Consider the following 21,531-nt stretch of genomic DNA (forward strand, 5'->3'; position numbering starts at 1 on the left):
TTTAGTCTATCGGATCTATGTCTTATCATATGTGGATACTAATTGCACTTGCTGTCACTGTGCTGTGCTTTTGCGTCCCACATTAGGAGAGTGCAGCTTCAGCTCTGCGGGGGTTTACGACGGCACCGTGTTCAGCCGGATATTTCAGATCCTGTACAGAAACGAGGAGATTGCAGTGAATGACTGTATGATCTTCAAAGTCCACCTGCTATTGGACGGAGAACGGGTGAGTCATGCCGGTGACATTTTCTGCACACACACAGACAAATATCCAGTTTGAAAGGGGGGGTGGATTGATTGCCATTTGCTCGCTTTTTTATTTATTCCATAGCAACTTGTAGCGTTACAGCATATTAAATGGCCCGTAATTAATGGATTTCATCATTCTCTATTCCCTTCTGCACTTGTTGTTTTTATCATCTGACACAAACAATACTCCTTGTTCAGAACACACACATTCGTTCCACTTAATCACAGCAGATATTTCACACAACAGGGAATAAAAGATAAAAAACTACAGTGCTATATATTTTGCAGGTGTTAAGACCTGCAAAATATATAGTCTATCTGTCTATAGCTGTATAGATTTAAAGCAGGGGTGTTGGAGCCGTTCTATTTCTTTGGCCAAAGACAGCTCAATTTGCAAAGATGTACTTTCTGGAAACATTGACTTGTAAGGTTTGTCTAACAGAGCTTAAGATGTCTAAAGCATCATTGACTGTAGAATGAAAATAGGGCAGCAACCTCCTTGCGATTAGGAACAATCGATGGGCGCCCAGTGGTTGCATTAAATTGTTTTGCTATTGGGAACCAATTGTAAGTAGTTGTCAGTGCGCAACACCCTCACCTGACGATTGCACAGGCCACCTGGCAGGAGGCAACCTATCTCCAAACAGTTGCAGTCCGACTCAGACTAACTGCAGTCACGCTCATCCAGATGAAGGCGAAGGTTTGCAAATAAAGCAGACGGATTGCCGATATGTTGCTTTCAATCAGACTCAGTCTTGTCAGTGACACGTAGGTAGGGACTCGACTCAACTTATATAAACTGTTTGCATTCTGATTATAGATTCCTGTTGAAAAGCAAGATTGCTGGGCAGCTATAGCAAATTGAAATTAAAGTGCCGTCATGCAGCAGAGGAATTTCTGAATTTCTACTTCAGATCTATGAACTGTGGCTGAAATGGAAGTAGTTGTGTATGAAGACAGCAACAGATTTGTGATTTTTGCAGACTGATCACAGTTACAGCTGCCATATACTTAGAAGTTTGCACTGATGTTCTGGGTAAACTTTTCATGTGATGGCTATAACAGGGATAAAAATGCATTTAAATAAACAAAGCTTATAAGTTAATGTAGCTCTAATCTTTGAAACTACTGGTCAGTCTGATGGGCGCCCTTTGGTGCCGTTAGCTAATTTTCTGAGGCTACCAGTGTAGCCCGGACACTTGGATAGACGTTAAAGGAAATCCAGTTCAGAACTTCCTGTTAAATCTTTATGAACCCAGAAAATGTAATAAAGCTTATTGAAAGTTAAGTTGACCTCAGACACAGCAACTGTTTTTGCGATTGCATTGGTCATATTAAATTAACTATTAAATGGCTGCTAATTGGTTAGCTACATGCATGAACTGTTCCAGAAAGAGTTAAGTAAGTAACAGATTTTTTTAAATGGGCACTGATTTTACTTTTGGAGTAGGTCTGAAGTGGAATATCAGAAGAACTGAACTTTTCAACTTTTTGACAGCTGGCTTTCATTTTCAGGCCTAGAACTTGTCTCCAATACTTTCTTTAAGGGTCTGTGGGCACACTATAGTTTTTTTTGTTAACGGAGGCATTAGCGTTTTTTAAACGTGATGAAATGATTGACAGGAGTTTGGTTCCCTGAAAGATAACAAAAGCTATTCAGTGGAAAAGGTTAATTGCCTTTTTCAAAGGAATTCTGTGCTAATCATAATAACCACTCAACCAATGCGAGGGTCACTGAGCTCGTAGACTCGTTCCGTGAAATTAATGTTATGTAACTGAAAGACTGTGCCTGTGCACCCAGACCAGCCATATTTAGTTCAGCTGATCAGGTGTGTAAACCTACCTGACAGTTATTGATGTTCTGTTTTACTGTGGGCGTGACCCTGAGAATCCACTCTGCCCGTTTTTGCCTGTGGGAGCCACCGGAGCTCAAATTGATCAGCAGTGACAGTGGTGACACGGGCTTGATGCTGGGACGTGGGAGTGTTAAGATGGCCTCATTTGAAGCTAATCATGCATTTGATAGCCGTAGCTCACACGCTGACAGTACTCTAAACCGTCGCTCAGCTGCTCCCTAACATGTGGTGTATACGTCTAGTTTACTGTGGAAGGATTCCTGCTTCTGCCAGAATGTGGATTTTCTGTCTCACATGACAACTAATTTTAGAAATTTTCATTAAACGTAGGTGTTGCTGTGGAGGTGTGGAGACAGAAGAGCTTAAAGGCATATCAGATTTCATCTGTAAGCTCTCCCGAAGGCTCCCCGCTCATTAACCTTCCGGAGGTTATCTGCTGTTCACAGCTACAGATAGCGCAGACGAAAATAGCCTCTCATTTCCCCTGTGCACACCCGATGTATTCTTAATCAATCACACCATCAATATCAGATGGATTTATACGTTTACTGTAAGCGCTACAAAAGTGGAACTACTTCTATTAAAATTTAACAGCGCTGCACACCAATCCTCAGAAGAGTCTGTTGCATCCATTTTCGGCCCCGGCTTTGTAGTTTCCTAATATCGTTTTCTTTTTCTTTTTTCACTTTGTTGTTCAGATTTATGCCTTTATTTTCTACCGCACTTTGAACATGAGAGGAATTGATTTTTTCAGCCCACATGAAAGACATAAATGCCGGAATACAGAGAACATAAACAGTTAATCAAAAAGAACACTAAAGTGGCTAAATCAGAATTGCAAACAAGGTTGGTTACATTAGCTTCTGTGCCAAATAGCAGCAAATCCATCATGTTCTTGTTGGTACCGTGTGATGGCCGTTCCCCTTCATTAATTCCGAATTTCTCCATTCACGTGAGTGACAGTAAATAAATGAGAGTCAGATCCTTCTCCACAGAGCACAAGTGGCTGCCGTATGGTTTGATGAGTGCAAAGATAATGTGAAAGCTGAGGCTACAGCTGTCACATCCACCTCTGGGAGATTTTTGAACATGTTAAATGAACCCTGTCATCTAGAAATGGCATTTACAAAAAAAATATGTTTTTGTGAAATATCAGAATCTACATACGTTGACTTTTACCAGCCTACCTGTGTTGCTTAAATCTGGATATGAACACTAGTCTAGTCTTCTGTGTGAAACACCCAACAGCCTCTTGCACTGATTTGTTGCACTTCTGTTCTGAAGTCTCAGTTTTGCATTCGCCGTTGTGCCAGGATGGAAGCTGTTGGGTGTTATCAGCAGTGTTGGTCAAGTTACTTAAAAAAAGTAATTAGTTACTGATTACTTCTCCAAGAAAGTAATCCCATTACTTTACTGATATTTATTTTCAGAAGTAAATAGTTACTTTATTACTTAGTTACATGATACACAACCCAAATGCATACTAAAGCAATAGACCTTTCAGCCCAATTCTATTTTTTCTGCATAATCCATCATATAAAATTGAATCAAGTGAAAACTAATAAAACTTGTTTTATTAGTTTTAATCTTTTAGCTTTATGCACATTGCATTAAGCAAAAATGTAATTATATGAAACAGTCTTTGACTTGAACTTTGGTTAATAATTAAACCTATTTTTTTGCATATTCCAGCATATAACATAAAATAATGTTTTAGCGGCACTAAGTCCTGTCGCTCTTATATCTATGGTCACCTGGAGGTTTGCCCAGTGCTGCAGCGGTCATGTCAGTGGGAGGATCTCTGTGAATTTCACATTCCCTTGGCAGCGTGCTAGGTGCTTGCTCAGATTTGAAGTTAAATTTTTTGCTGTAGAAAGAAGTTTTCTTCCCACGCTGAGTGTGCAGCAGATGCTAATGTTTTTGTCACTTTTTACAGAATCAAGCTCAAAGTAATGTCAGTACGTCCATGCTTTAAACGCTGCACAGTCGTACTCTCTCCCGCTCTCCATATTATCCATTATTGATCTACACACGTCTGTTGCTGCCACGGACGTCGCACGCTTTTACGTAATTGTCATGAGACACTCTCACAAACAAAATCATGGTCTACTAACACAGTAACGCAGTGTTCTTACGGGAAAGTGACAGTAATCTAATTAGTTTTTTTTTGCAATAGTAGTGCCTTACTTTACTCATTGCTTGAAAAAAGTAATCGGATTACGGTAACGCGTTACTGCCCATCTCTGGTTATCAGCTATTGCTAACTAGCTAGATTAGCAAGGTGCAGTCACAATTCTATGTGATATCAATGCTACATTTGGTTAGCAAATAAACAGGTGGAAGTAAATAAGTATAATCCAACACCGATTAAAATACACTAATGCAAAGGTACAGAGACCAAAACTCTCACAGACTCATGGGCCACTTGATGTCCAAAGCGAGTTAACCCACGTTCATTTTTATTTTACAAAAAAGCATGTTTAGAAACCCGGTAAAAAGGGATCTGGCTTCTATGGAAAGTTTCCCCACCATAATAACTGTGTGGACGGATAGATTTGTATACATCTGGACACTGTAGTTAGGGGCGTGGTCACCTTGGCAGACAGGGACCAGTTGAGGTAGCTGAACTTGACCTGTCTACATGGTTTTTTTTGGTTTGTTCTGTGATACAAAGATTATGATTATGATTCTTTTGTGCCCAAGGTCTTTCAATATTTATGCATCAACAATCCTTATCGTTCCCATTTGCAGGTGGAGGAGGCCTTGAGTGAGGTGGATTTTCAGTTGAAGCTGGATCTTCATTTCACTGACAATGAGCAGCAGTAAGTTTCTGAACCACTTTGAAAATATGTGTTTGGTGTGTATTTGAGATGTGAAGTGAGCGACTTTCCCATTTGGCTGCTAGACATCACTTTAAGCACCTGATCACAAATATACGGCATACGATCCATGACTGCAGGGATTTGTATGTTTGCTTGGGACAAAAGGAAGAAGAAGAAATATTTAGATTGTATCATCATTGTTGATATTGGATTATGAGTAAGCAGCTTTCCCAGTTATTTAAAACTGGTACTATCTAAAGGCAGTTGCCCTGATATTTCCCACTCACTTAACAAAGAGACGCTCCTTTTAATGTGAAGTTTTAGGCGCTCCAGGGTCACACTTTTACTATCAGCAATAAAACCACTTCTTTAGTTAATCTGCACTCTCTGGCACAGATACAAAGATTATCAGATTTTAATTTTTTATGTATTATTTCATTCTCATTTTCAGTGCTGAAAAAAGCAGGCATTGAAATTCTGCTTAGTTTTAACAGTCTACTCATAACATAAATAACAGTTATGATTCGTCATATTAAAAACTTTAACTGTAAATATTTTCATTAGGGTTTCCTGATTAATTTAATATATCAACGGAGAACAGTGTAGCATTATCTAATTAAAACATCTGAGTACTTCCATCAATGATGTTGTTTAGTTATTCTGTCCTTTGCTACATGAGCCATTCTAATGGAACAGCTGCAAACATTATGGACGATGGCAAAAAAGGACTATTTTCACTTAAAGAGTTGGGTTTTGTTTTTACTCCCTCAGGTTGGCTGATATAGCGACTGTCCCCTTGATCAGCAGTCGGACCCTCAGCCTCCATTTCCACCCGCGAAGAGGCCTCCACCACCACGTCCCTGTCATGTTCGACTATTTCCACCTGTCAGTCATTTCTGTCTCCATCCACGCTTCACTGGTTGCCTTACATCAGCCCCTGCTCAGGTAAAGTCTGGAAAGCTTGCAACTGTTTCGCATCCTGCAGACCCCGAATCTTCACATTACACAAATTTGTATCTGATTTGGTATGATCTCAGGAGCCCAGCTATTCTTTTCACTGCACAATCTGCTAATCCGTTATCCAAACCTTGCTTGGATTCATTTTTGTTTCTTTATAAATAAGCCATTCATTTTGTAATCTATGGCTTTGAATGCTGTTTGGAGATGTGTTCAAGAAAAAAGGTCAACCATCTGCAATGAGCAGGTTTTAATTTTTTAAGTGAAAAATTTAACTGAAATGAAACCCATACAATCAAGCAAGCGAGAACGTGAGCTTGAACTGCTGGCACATCTCTTGCGATTGATAATGTATCTCTTGGCGAGCTGAATGAATAATTTTCCAAACACTCATCTGATGAATTCAGCCGTCAGTGTCATAGTCGATGTTCCAACATGCATTACATAGATTACTGCAGCACTTGACTGATTGCAGCAGCACTGCTCTTATTTCTCAGTTCATGTCTTCCTTCAGAGTCACAAACACTAAATACAACACAAACATTATTCATGCTTTGCCCCTGCTGTGTCATCCCTGCCCTCTCTCCAGCTTTGCCCGTACGGGGAAGGGCTCCTGGCTTGGGAAGGGCTCGCCAGAGAGCACGAACGACCCGTCCGCCATGTCTGTAGAGAACCTCGTGTTCGGCGCTGGCTACTGCAAACCTGTCATCTCTGAGGTGTGTTAACCTTTAGCGGTTCAGCTGCTTTCAAATAGAAAGTCACACAAAGTCAAAGCCTATTTTGTCTCACAAAGCTGAAAACAAATGTCTCCCTTTGAGCTGGTTGTTCTCTTCTTTTTGTGAGCGAGCAGCTAAATGCCAAGCGATGACGTAAACAGAAAGGTTTAGGACAGAGGCCGACAGATTTAGCCGGGATTTGCTTGGGCATGTCATCCAGAAGCAACGGGATTTTGAGCTGGGAAGGGAGTCGTCCTGATTTGGATTACAGATTCCAGACCTTGTCTGTCCTTCGGAATCAGTCATTTGTTGGCACTATGCAGAATCCTGTAGGTTTTAAGACCAGAGGCCAACGTGGTGATTATCACTGTGCAGCGCTGTGGTGTTTCATACTATTTGTTGAAGCCGCTTGCCCAGGCTTGTAGGCTTCCAGGCTTAGCATCTGGAATTGATAGGAACTCCCACTGGAAATGATGGTGCTGTCTCTCATGCTTCTGGCTTATTTATAGCGCACTTAAGATTCACAATGAAATAAATAATAATCTATCATAATTACTAATCATGATCATATATGGCCTATAGCAAATTTATTTTATTGCCTTTTATTCACCTAGGCGTATATTAGTAAAAAGCTGTATTCAATAGTAACAGGTGATAAAAGACACCCATGACTCATGTTCGTTAGTGTGACTCAACAACTTCTTTCTTTCTTTAGTTTTGTAATTAGCCTTGATTCTGTGAGTGTGTAGCTAGCTGTCAGTCAATAGGAGAGAATGCAGCACTTTGGTTAACAAGCCCTACAGCTCGCAGATAAAAGTGAGAAATCTGCAGCCGTACGGAGACACAACCAGTATGCAGCAGGCGTGTCAAACGTATGGGAAGCGGGCCCGAAAAGGCCTCATCAGAGGGTCCAGTGTGAAAAGATATCATTAAAAATCAGAGTGGTGATTCCAGCAATTTCTTTTTTCCAAAAGAGTCATAAAAAGGTTTTGTGCATTTGTCGATCCACTGTGTGGGTGCATTTGAGACACAGTGCCACTTATTTACCATCATTTCTCCTGTAAATGGAAGATTCATGTATAAAGTTACATGCACTTCTTAAAACTAGAAGAAAATGTTTTATATTTCAATATGTTACAATGCAGTGATTCTGAAAGCACGGGTGAATGATAGTTTTAATCTCACATAGATTCCTGTCTAGACTAGTTTGCATAGTTTACAGATAAGGAGCCACACAGTATCTCTTTGCACTATCAAGCAGCTAGCCTGTCCTCGTGACTCTTTGGACTCGGAGCAAACAGTACTGAGCAGACAAAAGGAAACAAAAAGTGTGACCTTTTTCAAGTCTTCCAAGAATTGCAGAACCCAATGCAGCGGTGTACTCCCAACACAACTCGAATCTATGATAGTTTCACTGCTGCTGTTTTCAGGTATCACCGCATATCCAAAAATTATATTTTGGGGCTGATGTTCCTTACTGAGTTTAGCTTTCTTGTGTATATTTGGTAATTACACCAACATAAGGTACAAAGAGTTTTTCCTCAGGTTTTATAACATGCATCTCTCAGGTCTCCGTGAACGTCACGGTCTGCACAGTAAATCCTAATGAGCTCCCAGGCCCCCACGCCACCTTGCCTCTCCTCCTCCCGGTTTTTACTCCCACCCCTGGCTGGGCGCTTTAATAAGCTCAGCGTTTAGCCAAGCGGGGGGGTTCCGTTTGATCACAGTAATGAGTTGTGCTTGCAAGCGCCACGTACCACATAGCTGCAGGTGAAAGCTGCGCACAACGCTGCAGACTCTTTCACCTTTATTTATTTACAGCTTTTTACCTGCGGCTACGCGTTTCCAGCACTTTCCCCCTTAACATGTGTCATTTTGTCTAAATCTTGTGCTTCTGCTGTAAGATAAGACTTTTTAAAATTTGGTGTTTCTTTGTGGAATGAAACGCTACCTGCATGCTTCAGAAGTAAACGGCTCCATAGCAAATTAAACAAGCAGCAAACAGAAGCAGAAATCGACATCAAGTGAACTGTGGCAGATTTTAACCATTGTTAGTGTGTAGAGAAACTGTGCTTTTAGGATAATGACTAGTTTATAGGGGGGAAAAAGCTATTTTTCGGTGCACCTCGCTTACAGACTGTTCCCAGCGGGCCTCTATAAAGCTAAAGAGAATTATGGAAGTAAACATACAGGTGTTCCTTCCTGGTTCGGGTATACTCCACTGGAGCAATTACAGAGTGTGCACAGGTATGATGATAGGGCCGGCAACTTTACTAGCTCGAGGGAAATTACAGTATGTCCTGATACTCAGGCATCACATGCCTTTTGGAGCTCTACGCTCCACAGAGGCAGCCAAAAATCTCGGCACTGGGTGGGAAGAACTCTGATGAGTGTTTGGGGTCAGGGACCATGGATGGTTGTAGGCATACTGTGATGACTCACGTCTAAAGTGATACAGTCTTTTTGGACCACTGTCTCTTCTAGAAGACTTCAAGGCTTTGGTGATTTGTAGTTGGTTGCACAGTGCCAGCAAATGCTGTTGTGAAGCACCTAAGACCTGTCTTTCATTGTTAGAGAGCCATCTGCTGGAACAAAGGCCCATATTACAGCCCAGATTTTACTGGCCGATCAGAAAGCAGATGTACTTGAGCTACCAGTCTGTTGTTTTTGTTCTCTTTTTAGCTGCCAGCAGCTTTTCACTAATAGCCACTATGTAAGAAAGAACACAGTGTAATTGGCAGGCAGATGAGTGAGCCACAGCAGACACTGACTCGCACCCTTTACATTCTGAGTTTCAGTTTCCTTCTTTTGAATGAAGTGCAAAATAACATGGTATAAAAAACTTTTCTACACCAGCTACCAAACTGATGGTGGTGCTTTCCTGACGAGATGCCATTGGCCTTTGGGGGATGACCACTACTCAAACCATATTACAGCCAAACAAGGACCGATGTTTGATTTAGACATGGATGTAATGTCATAGTTAATCTAATTCATACAGATTGTTGCACAGATTTTAAAAAGACTACCACATGCTTTGTTCGTTGTTGGTTTCCTTTGTTTTCCCACACCTGGGACCTCTGAAGGCCCTAAAGGGCTGCCATACATCCACGTGTGCCACATAAATGTCTTGATCTGCTTTTGCTGCTCACAGCTAGCTGTGTTTAAGAGGCATTTGTTTTATTGTATCAGATCCTCCAAGGAGTTATTGTGACTGCAAAAGTAAGCTTCTATTACTAAGAGGTCAGAGCAACAAACCTTCAAACCAGGCTATAGTAGAGCCTGTTAAGTTCAAGTATGTGTACATGTTTGTCATTAAAAGAGGACATTGTACTTGAGAGGTGACTTGTGACCTACATAGTAGCTGACATTTCCTCTGTCCTTCTCCTCAGGGAAGTTTTTATGTGCCCAGTGAAAACTGCCTGCAGAGAGCTCATACGTGGCACCGGCGACTCTGTCGCCTCCTGTTGGTGGCACACAGAGGCCTGCACACGTACTACACAGCACTCATGAAGGAGATCCCACAGCTGCAGCAGATTCCTCTGGAATCAGGTGGCACATATATAGAAAGCCTCGGACCTGTTTCTTCATTAAAAGTCTAGTGAGATCTGAAAATAACATATTGGAACATTTTAATAATGCAGGAACTGTTGTTTTTTTTTACGACAATGTAAATTATTAAAAAAATATGATTAAAACTGTAGAAAAAGTATTATTTTAATGACCTTGTCAGAAAGTAATTTAAAATCAGCCCAATAGAAATAGAGGACTAACATTAAACAGTTTACCTGTACTGAAAACTAAACTATAAGTACTGCTATTATTTGATATACTTAGAGTACTTGTTATGTATTCTGTAAACCTTTTTCCGACTCTGGTACAGTGACACTATATTTCCGCTAAAACCTTAACTTCGTATATATGTAGTGGAGTACAAGCATGCTGATTGTAACCTCCAGTTTCCTGAACACAGTTTGATCACATGGTCTTAAGCAGTGAATGTAAATGTTTCCGTATTTGCCCTTTTAGACGGGGCTTTGCGCAGCCTCTTAGCCGCTCAGTAAAACAAGCCATTTCTGTTCCCTTCACTTCAGCTTGTCTATATCTAAAACTGTGCACATATGCTTAACTTGTTTTATAAGATTTTCAAACTATATGTGTGTATGACCCCCTGTCACAGGATAACGAAAGTTAAAACTCCCCAAATATCTTTATTCCCACAGATGTGTCGCCTGTAGAAGAAACGCTAAATCAGCTGACAATAGAGCTACAGGTAAGTTCATGTCTTTGTATGATAGTAACAAACATATCTTATCTTATTGTATCTTTATAAATATTTTATTACACAAAAAGTAGGAAAAATGCAGGTTAATCTATAAGTAAAAATAATTAAACTTAACAATCAATCAAACCATTACTTGTATGTGAATTACTGACATAACGCTATTTTATTTTTAACCTCATCAATGCAGAGCACACACTGACAATAACAAAAATACTTTATTATAGAGCTCTATGTAAGAAAACATTACTTTTTTAGAGTCTAACCAACAAAGCAGCCTCTGTCACTTTTCACTTTGATATGTCACTAGTCCATAGTACCTGCTGTTTCCTATTTGTTTCTATTCTAATACAAAAAAGCACCAGCATGCTAAGAATAGATTCACATTAAAAAAGTTATTTCTTTATATTGTTATGTGCTTCTAAGGAATCAAACGTCTTAATTTTTAAAGTGATCTGGAGCAAAAGTTTTCTAGACATTCTAACTCAACATTTTTAGTCCACTCCTTCTCACTGACCATTTATTAAGTCACTCAACACTGACCTATGAACTGTCAAGCAATCAAGTACAGGATGAGCCAGTGTTCTCACCGCACATAACAGAAACTTAGCAAAGAAAGACTTTTAAATACTATCTATAGGCACTTTGTTACGAGCAGCCTGTTAAAAAAATCACGATTTGCTTCCATGTGTTTAGATGAATCTGCAAAAAATGCCAAAGACAACTTATAAAATAGTATTTTTATGCCAGTGAGGTGATTCCCAGAGAGCTATTAGGCAAAAACTTGGCGTATCTCATCATGGTGTGCAATGTGCTCTTAAAAAATTGGAGGTAACTGAGCAAGTGTCGGACAAAATAAGATGTAGCAGACCTAATGATATATATCACAGATGAACAGTATCTGATTTAGGAAAAAATCCGAAGACTCATCAGAAAAGGACTCTGTGGAAGGGTGGTGATAGTATAAGTAGTGGTTATAAGTTTGGGGTTCAAATCATTGAGTGGGTCATGAGAGATATACAGATACAACTGGAGTTCTGATTGGCAGCAGCTTTTTTTTAGCTTGACAATGACCCCAAACACACTGCAGTAAAAACATAGACACAGTGGAACATTATCAGTCAGGGACAGGCCTCTCCAGAGTCCGGACCTCAGCATTGCTGAAACAGTGTAACAGTTTGGTGTGGCTGTAGCTCAGGAGGTAGCGCAGGTCAGCTGCTGATTGGAAGGTTGGTGGTTCGACCCCCGGCTCGCCCAGTTGGCATGACAAATATCCTCGTGTTGTACTAACCGACTTGCTCCCCGATGCATCCATCAGAGTATGAATGATAGTTAGAAAGCTCTCATAGTGCTTGTGTGAATGGGTGTGTATGGGGTGAATGTGGCGTGTTGTATAGAGGGCTTTGAGTACTCCGGGAGAGTAGAAAAGCGCTATGTAAGAACCAGTCCATTTAACAGTGTGCAGTGTTCATCTTGGCCAAAAAGCATAAAGCAGCCAACATCCAAAGAAGAGTGAATCCTGGAGAACTATTCCTGAAGGCTCCTTAAAGAAATGACATGAAAGCTTGACTAAGAGAGTTCAGGCTCTCGTGATCTTTATGTTTATGTGCGGGAATCTATTCTTAGTACTTAATTCATTTTACTTCCTTTAGTTTAGCTGAAAAAAAGGAAGTGTTTTAGTTCCCTCATTTTTTTGTCCCATCATTGTTGTTGTCCTGATGGCGTTCACCTGTTATTATTATTCTCCATGCTGTGTGCAATTAGTTGGTTTTCTACTTCAGTCTTTGTCAGCTTGTTGTGTGATCTCCGTCTCACTCCTTTCCCACTCTGTTTGTTATTACTAAAGTGCTTTTACCCTGGTTGTTTTTCTGCATTTGGTTTTAATTTCTGTGTTTTTCTGGCATCTCAGTGTGCATTGATATGTGCCTTAATCAGAATATGTTGGGGCATTTAATAAAATCTGTTTATGAGGCCGGAGCTTTTCAGTATAATGAAGCTATTAGATGATACCAGTAAAAATGGTCGTGATTAGTGTTTAGGTGAGCAGCTGCCAACCAGTCAATCTAGGATCTGACAATTCTTCGCTGTGTAGGCAAACTGCCACTCCATACTTGGACATAAATTTCCTATTAATAATCCGCCCACAGTCATTTTCATATCAGACAGATTGTAGACACTGTTTTCTTTGTAGGTATAAATATGTGAGCAGGACAATCACCCAGCCTTGGATTTGTGCATGCTTTATTCTGGGAGTTCTTTGAAATGCAACACTTTCAGCTAAATATTACAGGACTGCGTTTGTCTTTTCAGCTGCAAGAAGGCCACGAGAAGGTGGCGGAGCAGATCAGCAGGGACGTAAGCCAGCTCTGCTTCCAGCTGGCTGCTCTGTGGAGCTGCTTCCTGGAGGCCGCTGTGTTCAACCCCCACATCCTGTCCTATCTGGCCCAGGAGCACCACACGCTCAGGGTGAGAGTTCAGCTCCATCAAAGGCAGGCTTATACAATGTTCAAACGTCATCATTTGCCTCTCTGAGGTGCTGAGCCTTATTAGGCCCTGGTGCCGATATGTTTAAATATAGTGATTGTGATCCACCCACGCTAAAATGCAAGAATACCACAGAACAATAAAACATGTTTCATAAGCATTGACATTTTGTCTCTGAAAGCAGCTCCTTAAAGGCATGTTGTCACCAGTTTTCAGAAAGTAACATGATACTGAACAACAGTCTGTCTAAGAAGAATCAAACTAACTTTCACATTGATGAGGAAAAACATGTCAAAGTTAAGCCCAATCAAGCATCAATAACTGTTATGCACTAAAAAAGTTCGGATGATTACCTATAGAAAGTACTGTTAAATTTGTCCATCATGAAGATAGTTTGGATACAGCGCTTTCACAGGACTCAATGCGCACTCGTGAAAAATGAAGTACAGCCTTATTGCTTCCAATTTGGAGGTTAAGTAGGAGCCAGGTGCTACTGATTAAGTGATCGTCCCAAAAAGGACTGACCTCTGTAAAAGCAGGGTGACACGGTCCTCCCAGGGGTGGACATCCCAGCAAATTCATCCCAAGATTACCTCAAGCAAAGCTCAGAGATATTACAAAAATTACTTTTTAGGAAGAGCTGCCAGGAGAAAGTATCGTCTCCCTAAAAAGAACATGGCAGCGACTTTGGTTGCATCTTAGCAAACCTCAAGACTTGAAAAATCCATCAATCAGATCAGACCTTCTACCTACTGTTCATCATCTTCTTCTACTACTACTACCAATACTGGCTGCTCTCTGTTCACTGATCATCACCTACATCCTTAACCTTCAACACCTTCTTCCCAGATATCTGGCAACTCTTCCCTACCACCCAGGACCAGTTTTTGTGCTTTGCTCCTTCTTCAACTTCCAATATTTAATCCCTGTTCCTGCCTTCACTTGCTTCCTTTTCTTGACTTCCAAAGTCAACCTGCACCCTACCAACACGGTGTTGTAAAGATGAGTGGGCCAAAAATCCCCCCACAGTGATGTTAGAATCTAATAAAGTCATAGAGAAAGTGATTACTTCACATTCCCGCTAGTAAAGATGGTTCTATAAGCTACTGAATGAGGTGTACTTAGTTTTTCACAGGAGTGCATAAAGTTCTGTAAAAAGAATATACATGTTACTGTCTCCTTAAAGTTTGGTATTGGAAATACATCTGATCCCATGACATCAATGTCTGTTTAATTACATGAAGATAATAAGATACCGGAGGCAGCCAAGTCAGTCTTTAAAAGGGGAGCTTTGTTCTCAATTCCAGCTCCTCATATTTATTCTTGGATTCTTCTGCACATGATTTAAATTTATTATTATATATCCATACTGACCCTCAGTTCATCCTCTGTCTAAATAAGCCTTATAAGCTCTCCCTCCCCTGCCCTTAAGCCTAGTTGACTTTCTCAAACAGAAGATTTGATCGCAGGTGAGTAAGGAGCATGAAAAGCCTGTGCTTAGCTTACTGACAGGGCTGGACTGGGACAAAAAAAATCTGCCCGGGCATTTTGACTAGAGACAAGGTATTATAGGAAAAGCCATAAAGCCTTTGAATGGAAATAAACACTGTTGTGACGGTGATATGCACTGTCTTGTTGGTATATGTATGATTTCTATACATGTTACATCAGGTCAAAACTTTGGTTGTAAGATTCAGATAATTATTCATTAAAAGCAAAACATTTTAAATGTTAATGCCCTACCTGGCCACCTGCCAAAACTTTGCTAGACCCGCCGCTGCACAGTTACCAGCTGTCAGCTACTTAGAAAAGGATCCTGGTGTTATTTGTCTCTCAGAAACAGTTCATAACTTCCCTTCAACTCATTCATGTCACCTAAAAGGTAAACCTGTTTCTGAGGGGTGCAACGATACACAAAATTCACAGTTCGGTTCTATACTTTGGTGTAACTGTTCAATATTATTTTATATTTTTTCGATACAAAAAAATGTTCATGCCTTTTTTAATTTGTCATTTATTAAAATTATAAATACATATTTTAACTCAAAAGTACAGTTGAGGCAATTGCCATGTTGTAACGAGCTTAACTTCTGTCTTGCTAGCTTGCACTGCGCTCAGTGGATCTGCACTCGACAGTGCAGCCTAGGCGGAGTAAAATGGTAAAATGGTAAATGGCCTGTATTTGTATAGCGCTTTATTTACTTAGTCCCTAAGGACCCCAAAGCTCTGATGATTCAGTAAGGACATCTCCTGGTTTCATTTTCATGGTTGCCTCTCACCACATATCCAAACCGATGTCATGACCAGCAGCTTTTACACACATCCAGTCATCCACACACTGGTGATGGCAGCTACATTGTAGCCACAGCCACCCTGGGGCGCACTGACAGAGGCGAGGCTGTCTGGCGCCACCGGGGCCCTCTGACCACCACCAGTAGGCAACAGGTGAAGTGTCTTGCCCAAGGACACAACGAGCGAGACTGTCCAAGCCGGGGCTTGAACCGGCAACCTTCCGATTACAAGGCGAACTCCCAACTCTTGAGCCACGATCGCAGTCGAACACAGTTCCACTGAGCGCTCAACACAGACAGCATCGTTAGAAGAAAAGTTGATAAAAAAAATTAAAAGATTTTGTATTGTTCGATACATATGCGTACCGAACCGAAAGCAGTGTATCGAACGGTTCAATACCGATACGAGTATCATTGCACCCCTACTGTTTCTCCAATCACCTGTTCAACTCTGATGATTCAGTAAGGACATCTCCTGGTTTCATTTTCATGGTTGCCTCTCACCACATATCCAAACCGATGTCATGACCAGCAGCTTTTACAGCTGTGGCTCCAGCAAACATCAGCTGATACTAGAAATTAATATTAAAAAATTCTAACAACAGTTGATCAAGCGTAAACGTGCTGCTGTTGTTTAGCGCGACATCCGCTGGTTTCCTCTTTCTGGCACAAAGTGTGCGATAAACAAACAAAAGAGACGGGACTTGAGACAGAAAAGCCGATCAACTGATCATTGATCAGTTTCATGATTGAAATAACAACAGGAGAGAGCTTTGTGTCTTTTCCATTCTAGTTGAAGTTCGGGACAAACTGTGTTCCTTCTCAGCTCAATACGAAACGCGTAATATTTTCCCTGAATATGAGACGATTCTGTTTTTTACGGGACGGTTGGCAACTCTACTAACTAACCTTATGAATCCATGTACATAATTTATTCTATTGTTAAATATTGAATACACTAATTTCCAATCTTGTGTAAAATGCATCAAACCTGTTGCCATTAACACAGCAGGCTTGCTGCTCCCTCTCTGAGTCCACATTTAGACTATGTTTAGTCTCATTGCTGATGCACTTGACTATTTGTGAGCTTTGAGTGTTTCAAAAGGAATTATTCAAATTATAAATGCCATTCTGGACCTCTATATCCTAAAGCTTGCTGAGCAATCTGATATGATTTCCCCTGCAGTTTCTATTAAATCACTGGGCTGTTTAATATGAAAATGTGCTACACAGTGGAGTAGCTCTCAAGCTTTTTTGTCTGTTTTTTGTGCTCATCAAATACTTGGTAAATTTTTCTTGCTTATTGAACCAAGAAATCGAACCCAACCATATGTTTGCCAGTGATCTGAGACTGAGACTGAGGCTCTTATCAAAATTAATTTTTTTGTATGTCTTTGGAAACACAAGGTCAGGAGGTTCTCTGAGGCGTACTTTTTCACCGAGCACCACAAAGAGATATCTCTGACATTTCAAGAGGAATTGTAAGTACCACCCCTGTCAGAAAGCTCATTCTGTGAGTGCAAAGAAGTATAATATTTAATCTTGAATTGTCCTGATTTAGAATCAATAGACACAGCCAGATAGCTGCAGAAGTACGGAGCTCAGACTACTTGACCAAGATGCCTCCTTTACCTGTTGAGTGCCTGGACATCGATGGAGACTGGAACAGCCTGCCTATCATCTTTGAGGACAGATACGTGGAGTCTCCTCAAACACGTACTACAAAATATATATCTTCTGCTACCTGCTATTAACATATCATTACGTATTGTCTAGGGCTGCCACGATTAGTCGACTAGTCACGATTACGTCGACTATCAAAATCGTCGACGACTGATTTAATAGTCGACGCGTCGTTTGAAGCTTTGTAAGATCCCAAAAGACGCAGGAATAAGTAGCAGGATTTAAGAGTGTAATAACGGACTGAAACAGAAGATGGCAGCACTGCATGTACAAGGATGCCAGCTGCCGTTAAACCCCGAAGAAGAAGAAGCTGTGTCCCAGAATTCATAGCGCAGCCCAGCCAGTGTTGCCAACTTAGCGACTTGGTCGTTATATTTAGCGAGTTTTCAGACCCCTTAGCGACTTTTTTTTTCTAAAAAAAAGACGTGAAAGCGCTACTCTCAACAAGCAGCGGGTGCTGTAACCCAGTCAGTTCTTCTTTTACTCTTATGCTGTTTTGTGGATCACAAGGTTTAAAACTACTTATAAACACACAAAGTAACTCCACCAGAGTGCCTATTTCGGGTCACTTTTGCCGGTCCAAGCCCGGGTAAAGGAGCAGGGTTGGAATTGTGACATTAAAAAAAACAATAATTGCTAAAAGAAATTTAATTTGTAGTTCTAAATAAATTCTAACTGCATTTAGGACGTTTTTTACTCACTTCACGTCTCTTCCACGATGTTTTTTCGCTCTCCAACAACATAGGTTACAATTAGATTAGCATGACCAATTATGCAAATTAGGCGATGACGTCATTTAGTGACTTCTAGCGACTTTTAGGACAGCCAATAGCGATTTTCCTTACTGAGGAGTTGGCAACACTGAGCCCAGCTCAGTTTCCAACAATGGCGGCAGCTAGTTAGCTTTAATATTACTCTTATTATTCTTTCTGGGTCACAAAATAAACGTTTAACATATTTTCAGGCGAGAATGTAGCTGTGTAAACCTCAAATATCTGCTCAGTTTATCAAGACACCACATATTTTCAAAAGCGCGCCGACGTTTTCGGAGACGTCTGTTACCCACTAGCTCGATAGCTAGCCGGGGGCAAGGTCACTAGAGCCGTGAGAACACCGGACTCCCGGCAAATCGTTTTCAAACCCACCGCTGTCTTTTGCTACTCAGGTTAAACATGATATATAAGTCACTTAGATAACTTAAAATGTTATTGTTTGGCTTTTTTCAGTATTTTATTTGTTCCTGAGTAAATCGGTTTGGCTGAGATTAAAGTTATAGTTTTTACACAGCTGAATAAACGTCAAGCAGACAGCTGATTATCAGAAGTGTGAGATGCTCCAGAATATTCTCCGGTGTCCTGTTATATTTTAGATAGCAAGGAGTTTATTAAACTTCACCGAAACAATCTGCAAATTTTATTAAAATTTAATAAACTATCATCTTGTCTTTATTTTTAGTTAGCACAGACCTTAAACACTTCAAGCTGTAAGCTAATGATAGTTATATAAGAGCAGATGCTGCTGGTGCAATAAGCTGTACGTTTTACATCCAATGGATGATGATCTGATTAGTCGACTAATCGCAAAAATAATCGGTGACTAGTCGACTATCAAAATAATCGTTTGTGGCAGCCCTAGTATTGTCTCAGGACCAAACTCTTGTTCTACAAACTGAATTTCTTTATCTTTCCAGAGTACACATCACATGTGCCAATGCCTGCAACTGCTGATGAACAAACCAACTTAGATCTTGCCAAGAGGATTCTCGAAAGCAGCCAAGAAGCCGTATCACCAGCAGTACCCAATGACTCTCTGGGTAGTGAATGCACGGACCTGCCCTTGTATGTCTCGCTCACAGCAGACCAGAATAAGAGCGACACCAGATGTACCCAGAACATCATTCCTACTGAGGGCAGAACTGAACTTTCCGCGGCAGTGAAGGAAAACTTGACGGAAGCAGCAGAAAATCACAACCAAAATAAGGAGAGCTATAGTTCAGGCGAGATCTACGTTGCAAATAAGTCATGTGATCCTTGTAGAGGAGAGGCACTTTTGGCTCCCTCCTCAAGCTTTAGTCCCCTCACAGATTCTGCAGACAACAGTGACAAGTCTTCTCATCCTGTAACAGAAGTAATTGCCCAACTTTGTGATGCCACAAACCACAGCAAAGCAATAGAGAATGAAAACACTGAAGAGCAGCCTAACTTTGCCATGCCTTTAAATCACTCAGTGGATGATGAAAGTGAGGATGTCCCTCCTATCAGTGTACCCGCTGGCTGTCCAGTAATACCACTCTTTCCGGGTGAGCTCAGAAAAGAGACGACTCATCACGGAGGTTTGGTCGGCACCAAGGTCATGAAGCGCTCGTCCTCTGTTATTTCAGACTCTGGTATCGAGAGTGAGCCCAGCTCTGTAGCGTGGCCGGTGGAGGCCGCACTGCGAGGACGACCCCCTCTGGACTTTTCCAGCGAACGGGAGATCCCACAGCAAATAGTGTTAAATCATCCGGTGCACCGCAGCTATCTGGAAGGCCTGCAGATGGAGAGCAACGGCAGCCTTCCAAGTGGAGGTATACAGGCTTCACTTACATCAATTAGTTCTTTGCCCTATGAGGAGGATCAGCATCAGAGGCAGCTAAGCAAGCTGACCAAGTCTGTTTCTGCGCCGCAGATAAGTAGCCCAGAAGATGTAGAGGATGGCCATATGCTGCTCAACCAGGAAACAGATTGCAAGAGCTTAGTACAACATGAAGATTCATGTAGGACAAACTGTTCTTTGTACAGCAACCTGGATTCTGGACAGTCAGAATTATCTCCATTAGACATGAGTTCATCATCAAATCCTGGCCATATTGTCAAGGAGAATGGGACCTCTGAAAAGTCAAACTCTCCACAGTACCTGTCAGAGACATACAGGATAAAGTCAGCGTCAAGCAGTGTTTCTGAAGTATTACTTTTACAAGAGTCTGCAGAAAGCCCTCATGTCAAGGAAAGTGCTGTTATTGGCAGCCAGAGGGAGAATACGAACAATCAAACACACATCAGTGGAGTAACCTCAGTGAAGAATATCTTTGTCGTTGAATCTGATACAGTGCCCTGCAGCTGTAGAAACAAACCATGTGTGCATGAAAGTGCAACAGATCAGGAGAGGATTAACACGGGAGATGAGTGCCAAAGTTTCCATCAGACCCAACTATTCGGGCCTGAGAAACATGAATGTCTAGATCCCTCACAGATACTTATAAAACCTTCATGCTTCAGTGATCTGCCCAACAGTAACAGCACCACTCAGAGGCCAAGTGACCCCTTGGGTGTGACAAACAGAGAGATAGTGTCACCTGCTGATGTAAATGGAGTATCGAGCTGTGAGAAAGCGCCTTTGGACTGCCAATCCAAGGCCTCCAAGATCCCTAACTCAGGACTAGCCTTTGTGAACAAGAAGATGGTGGAGGTGGTGAACATGTCAGTCTCCTGTGCCCCAACCTGCCTCCCATTTTCATCCGTCCTGAGAGACTCTCCATCTATCAGTGGAATGTCCACTCGTCAGACTACCTCACCTATCACCCATCAGCCTCTGGGCTCCTTCGGTATCATCTCCTCATCTTCACTCAGTCCCCTGAACATGGATGAAGAGACAAATGAACGAATGCTGAAGTGAGTTTTTCTTTTTCCTAACAGGCATTCTACCTCTTTGTATCCCGCTAAGTTTATTAGTACACTTACTACTTACTTTTGTGTTGCTGCTCAATACAAAAAAGATATTTTAAAGTGCAAATCACATCCAATTTACACAGAGTTTTAAGATCTATAAGCATATACAACTTTCTTGTGGTATTTACCAAGCAGTAACATTTAGAAATGAAAAATTAAATGCATTAGCTAAGCCGGCAGGCCTAGCAATGCTTGCTAGCTTAGCTAATATATAACGTCTCATTGAAATGTGCTCAATTCTCTTTGCACTGCAAAGTAAAATAACTTTTCCCAAAGCAAACAAATAATATGCAAGATGCATGAAGTTGGGAATATGGGAAAAAGCAGAAATACACAAAGAATGATACACATACAATGCCAGTGTGTGCTAACAAAGAGACAAGACTTATGCTGCACTTTAGTTTGCAGAACAAGCAAGAGAATCAACAACCGCCTACTTAAAGAAGCACAAGTATATTTTCAGTCTGAAGATCTTAAAACTCTG

At 41.0% G+C, this 21,531-nt stretch overlaps 1 protein-coding gene across 1 annotated transcript in view; it reads left to right on the forward strand.

The window, feature by feature from the left end:
- The window catches only part of fam135b (family with sequence similarity 135 member B), a 52,789-nt gene that overhangs the window by 19,136 nt on the left and 12,122 nt on the right, over positions 1–21,531 (forward strand). Inside the window, exons 4-13 of the mRNA XM_040021479.1 lie at positions 87–226; positions 4,857–4,927; positions 5,699–5,872; positions 6,474–6,600; positions 9,993–10,152; positions 10,824–10,873; positions 13,193–13,348; positions 17,065–17,138; positions 17,219–17,373; positions 19,031–20,990. Coding sequence (XP_039877413.1) covers positions 87–226; positions 4,857–4,927; positions 5,699–5,872; positions 6,474–6,600; positions 9,993–10,152; positions 10,824–10,873; positions 13,193–13,348; positions 17,065–17,138; positions 17,219–17,373; positions 19,031–20,990 — 3,067 coding nt within the window. The remainder of the gene's footprint in view (positions 1–86; positions 227–4,856; positions 4,928–5,698; positions 5,873–6,473; positions 6,601–9,992; positions 10,153–10,823; positions 10,874–13,192; positions 13,349–17,064; positions 17,139–17,218; positions 17,374–19,030; positions 20,991–21,531) is intronic.

Source organism: Simochromis diagramma, unplaced genomic scaffold (genome assembly GCF_900408965.1).
Source record: "Simochromis diagramma unplaced genomic scaffold, fSimDia1.1 OVJJ01000753.1, whole genome shotgun sequence".
Classification (NCBI taxonomy): Eukaryota; Metazoa; Chordata; class Actinopteri; order Cichliformes; family Cichlidae; genus Simochromis; species Simochromis diagramma.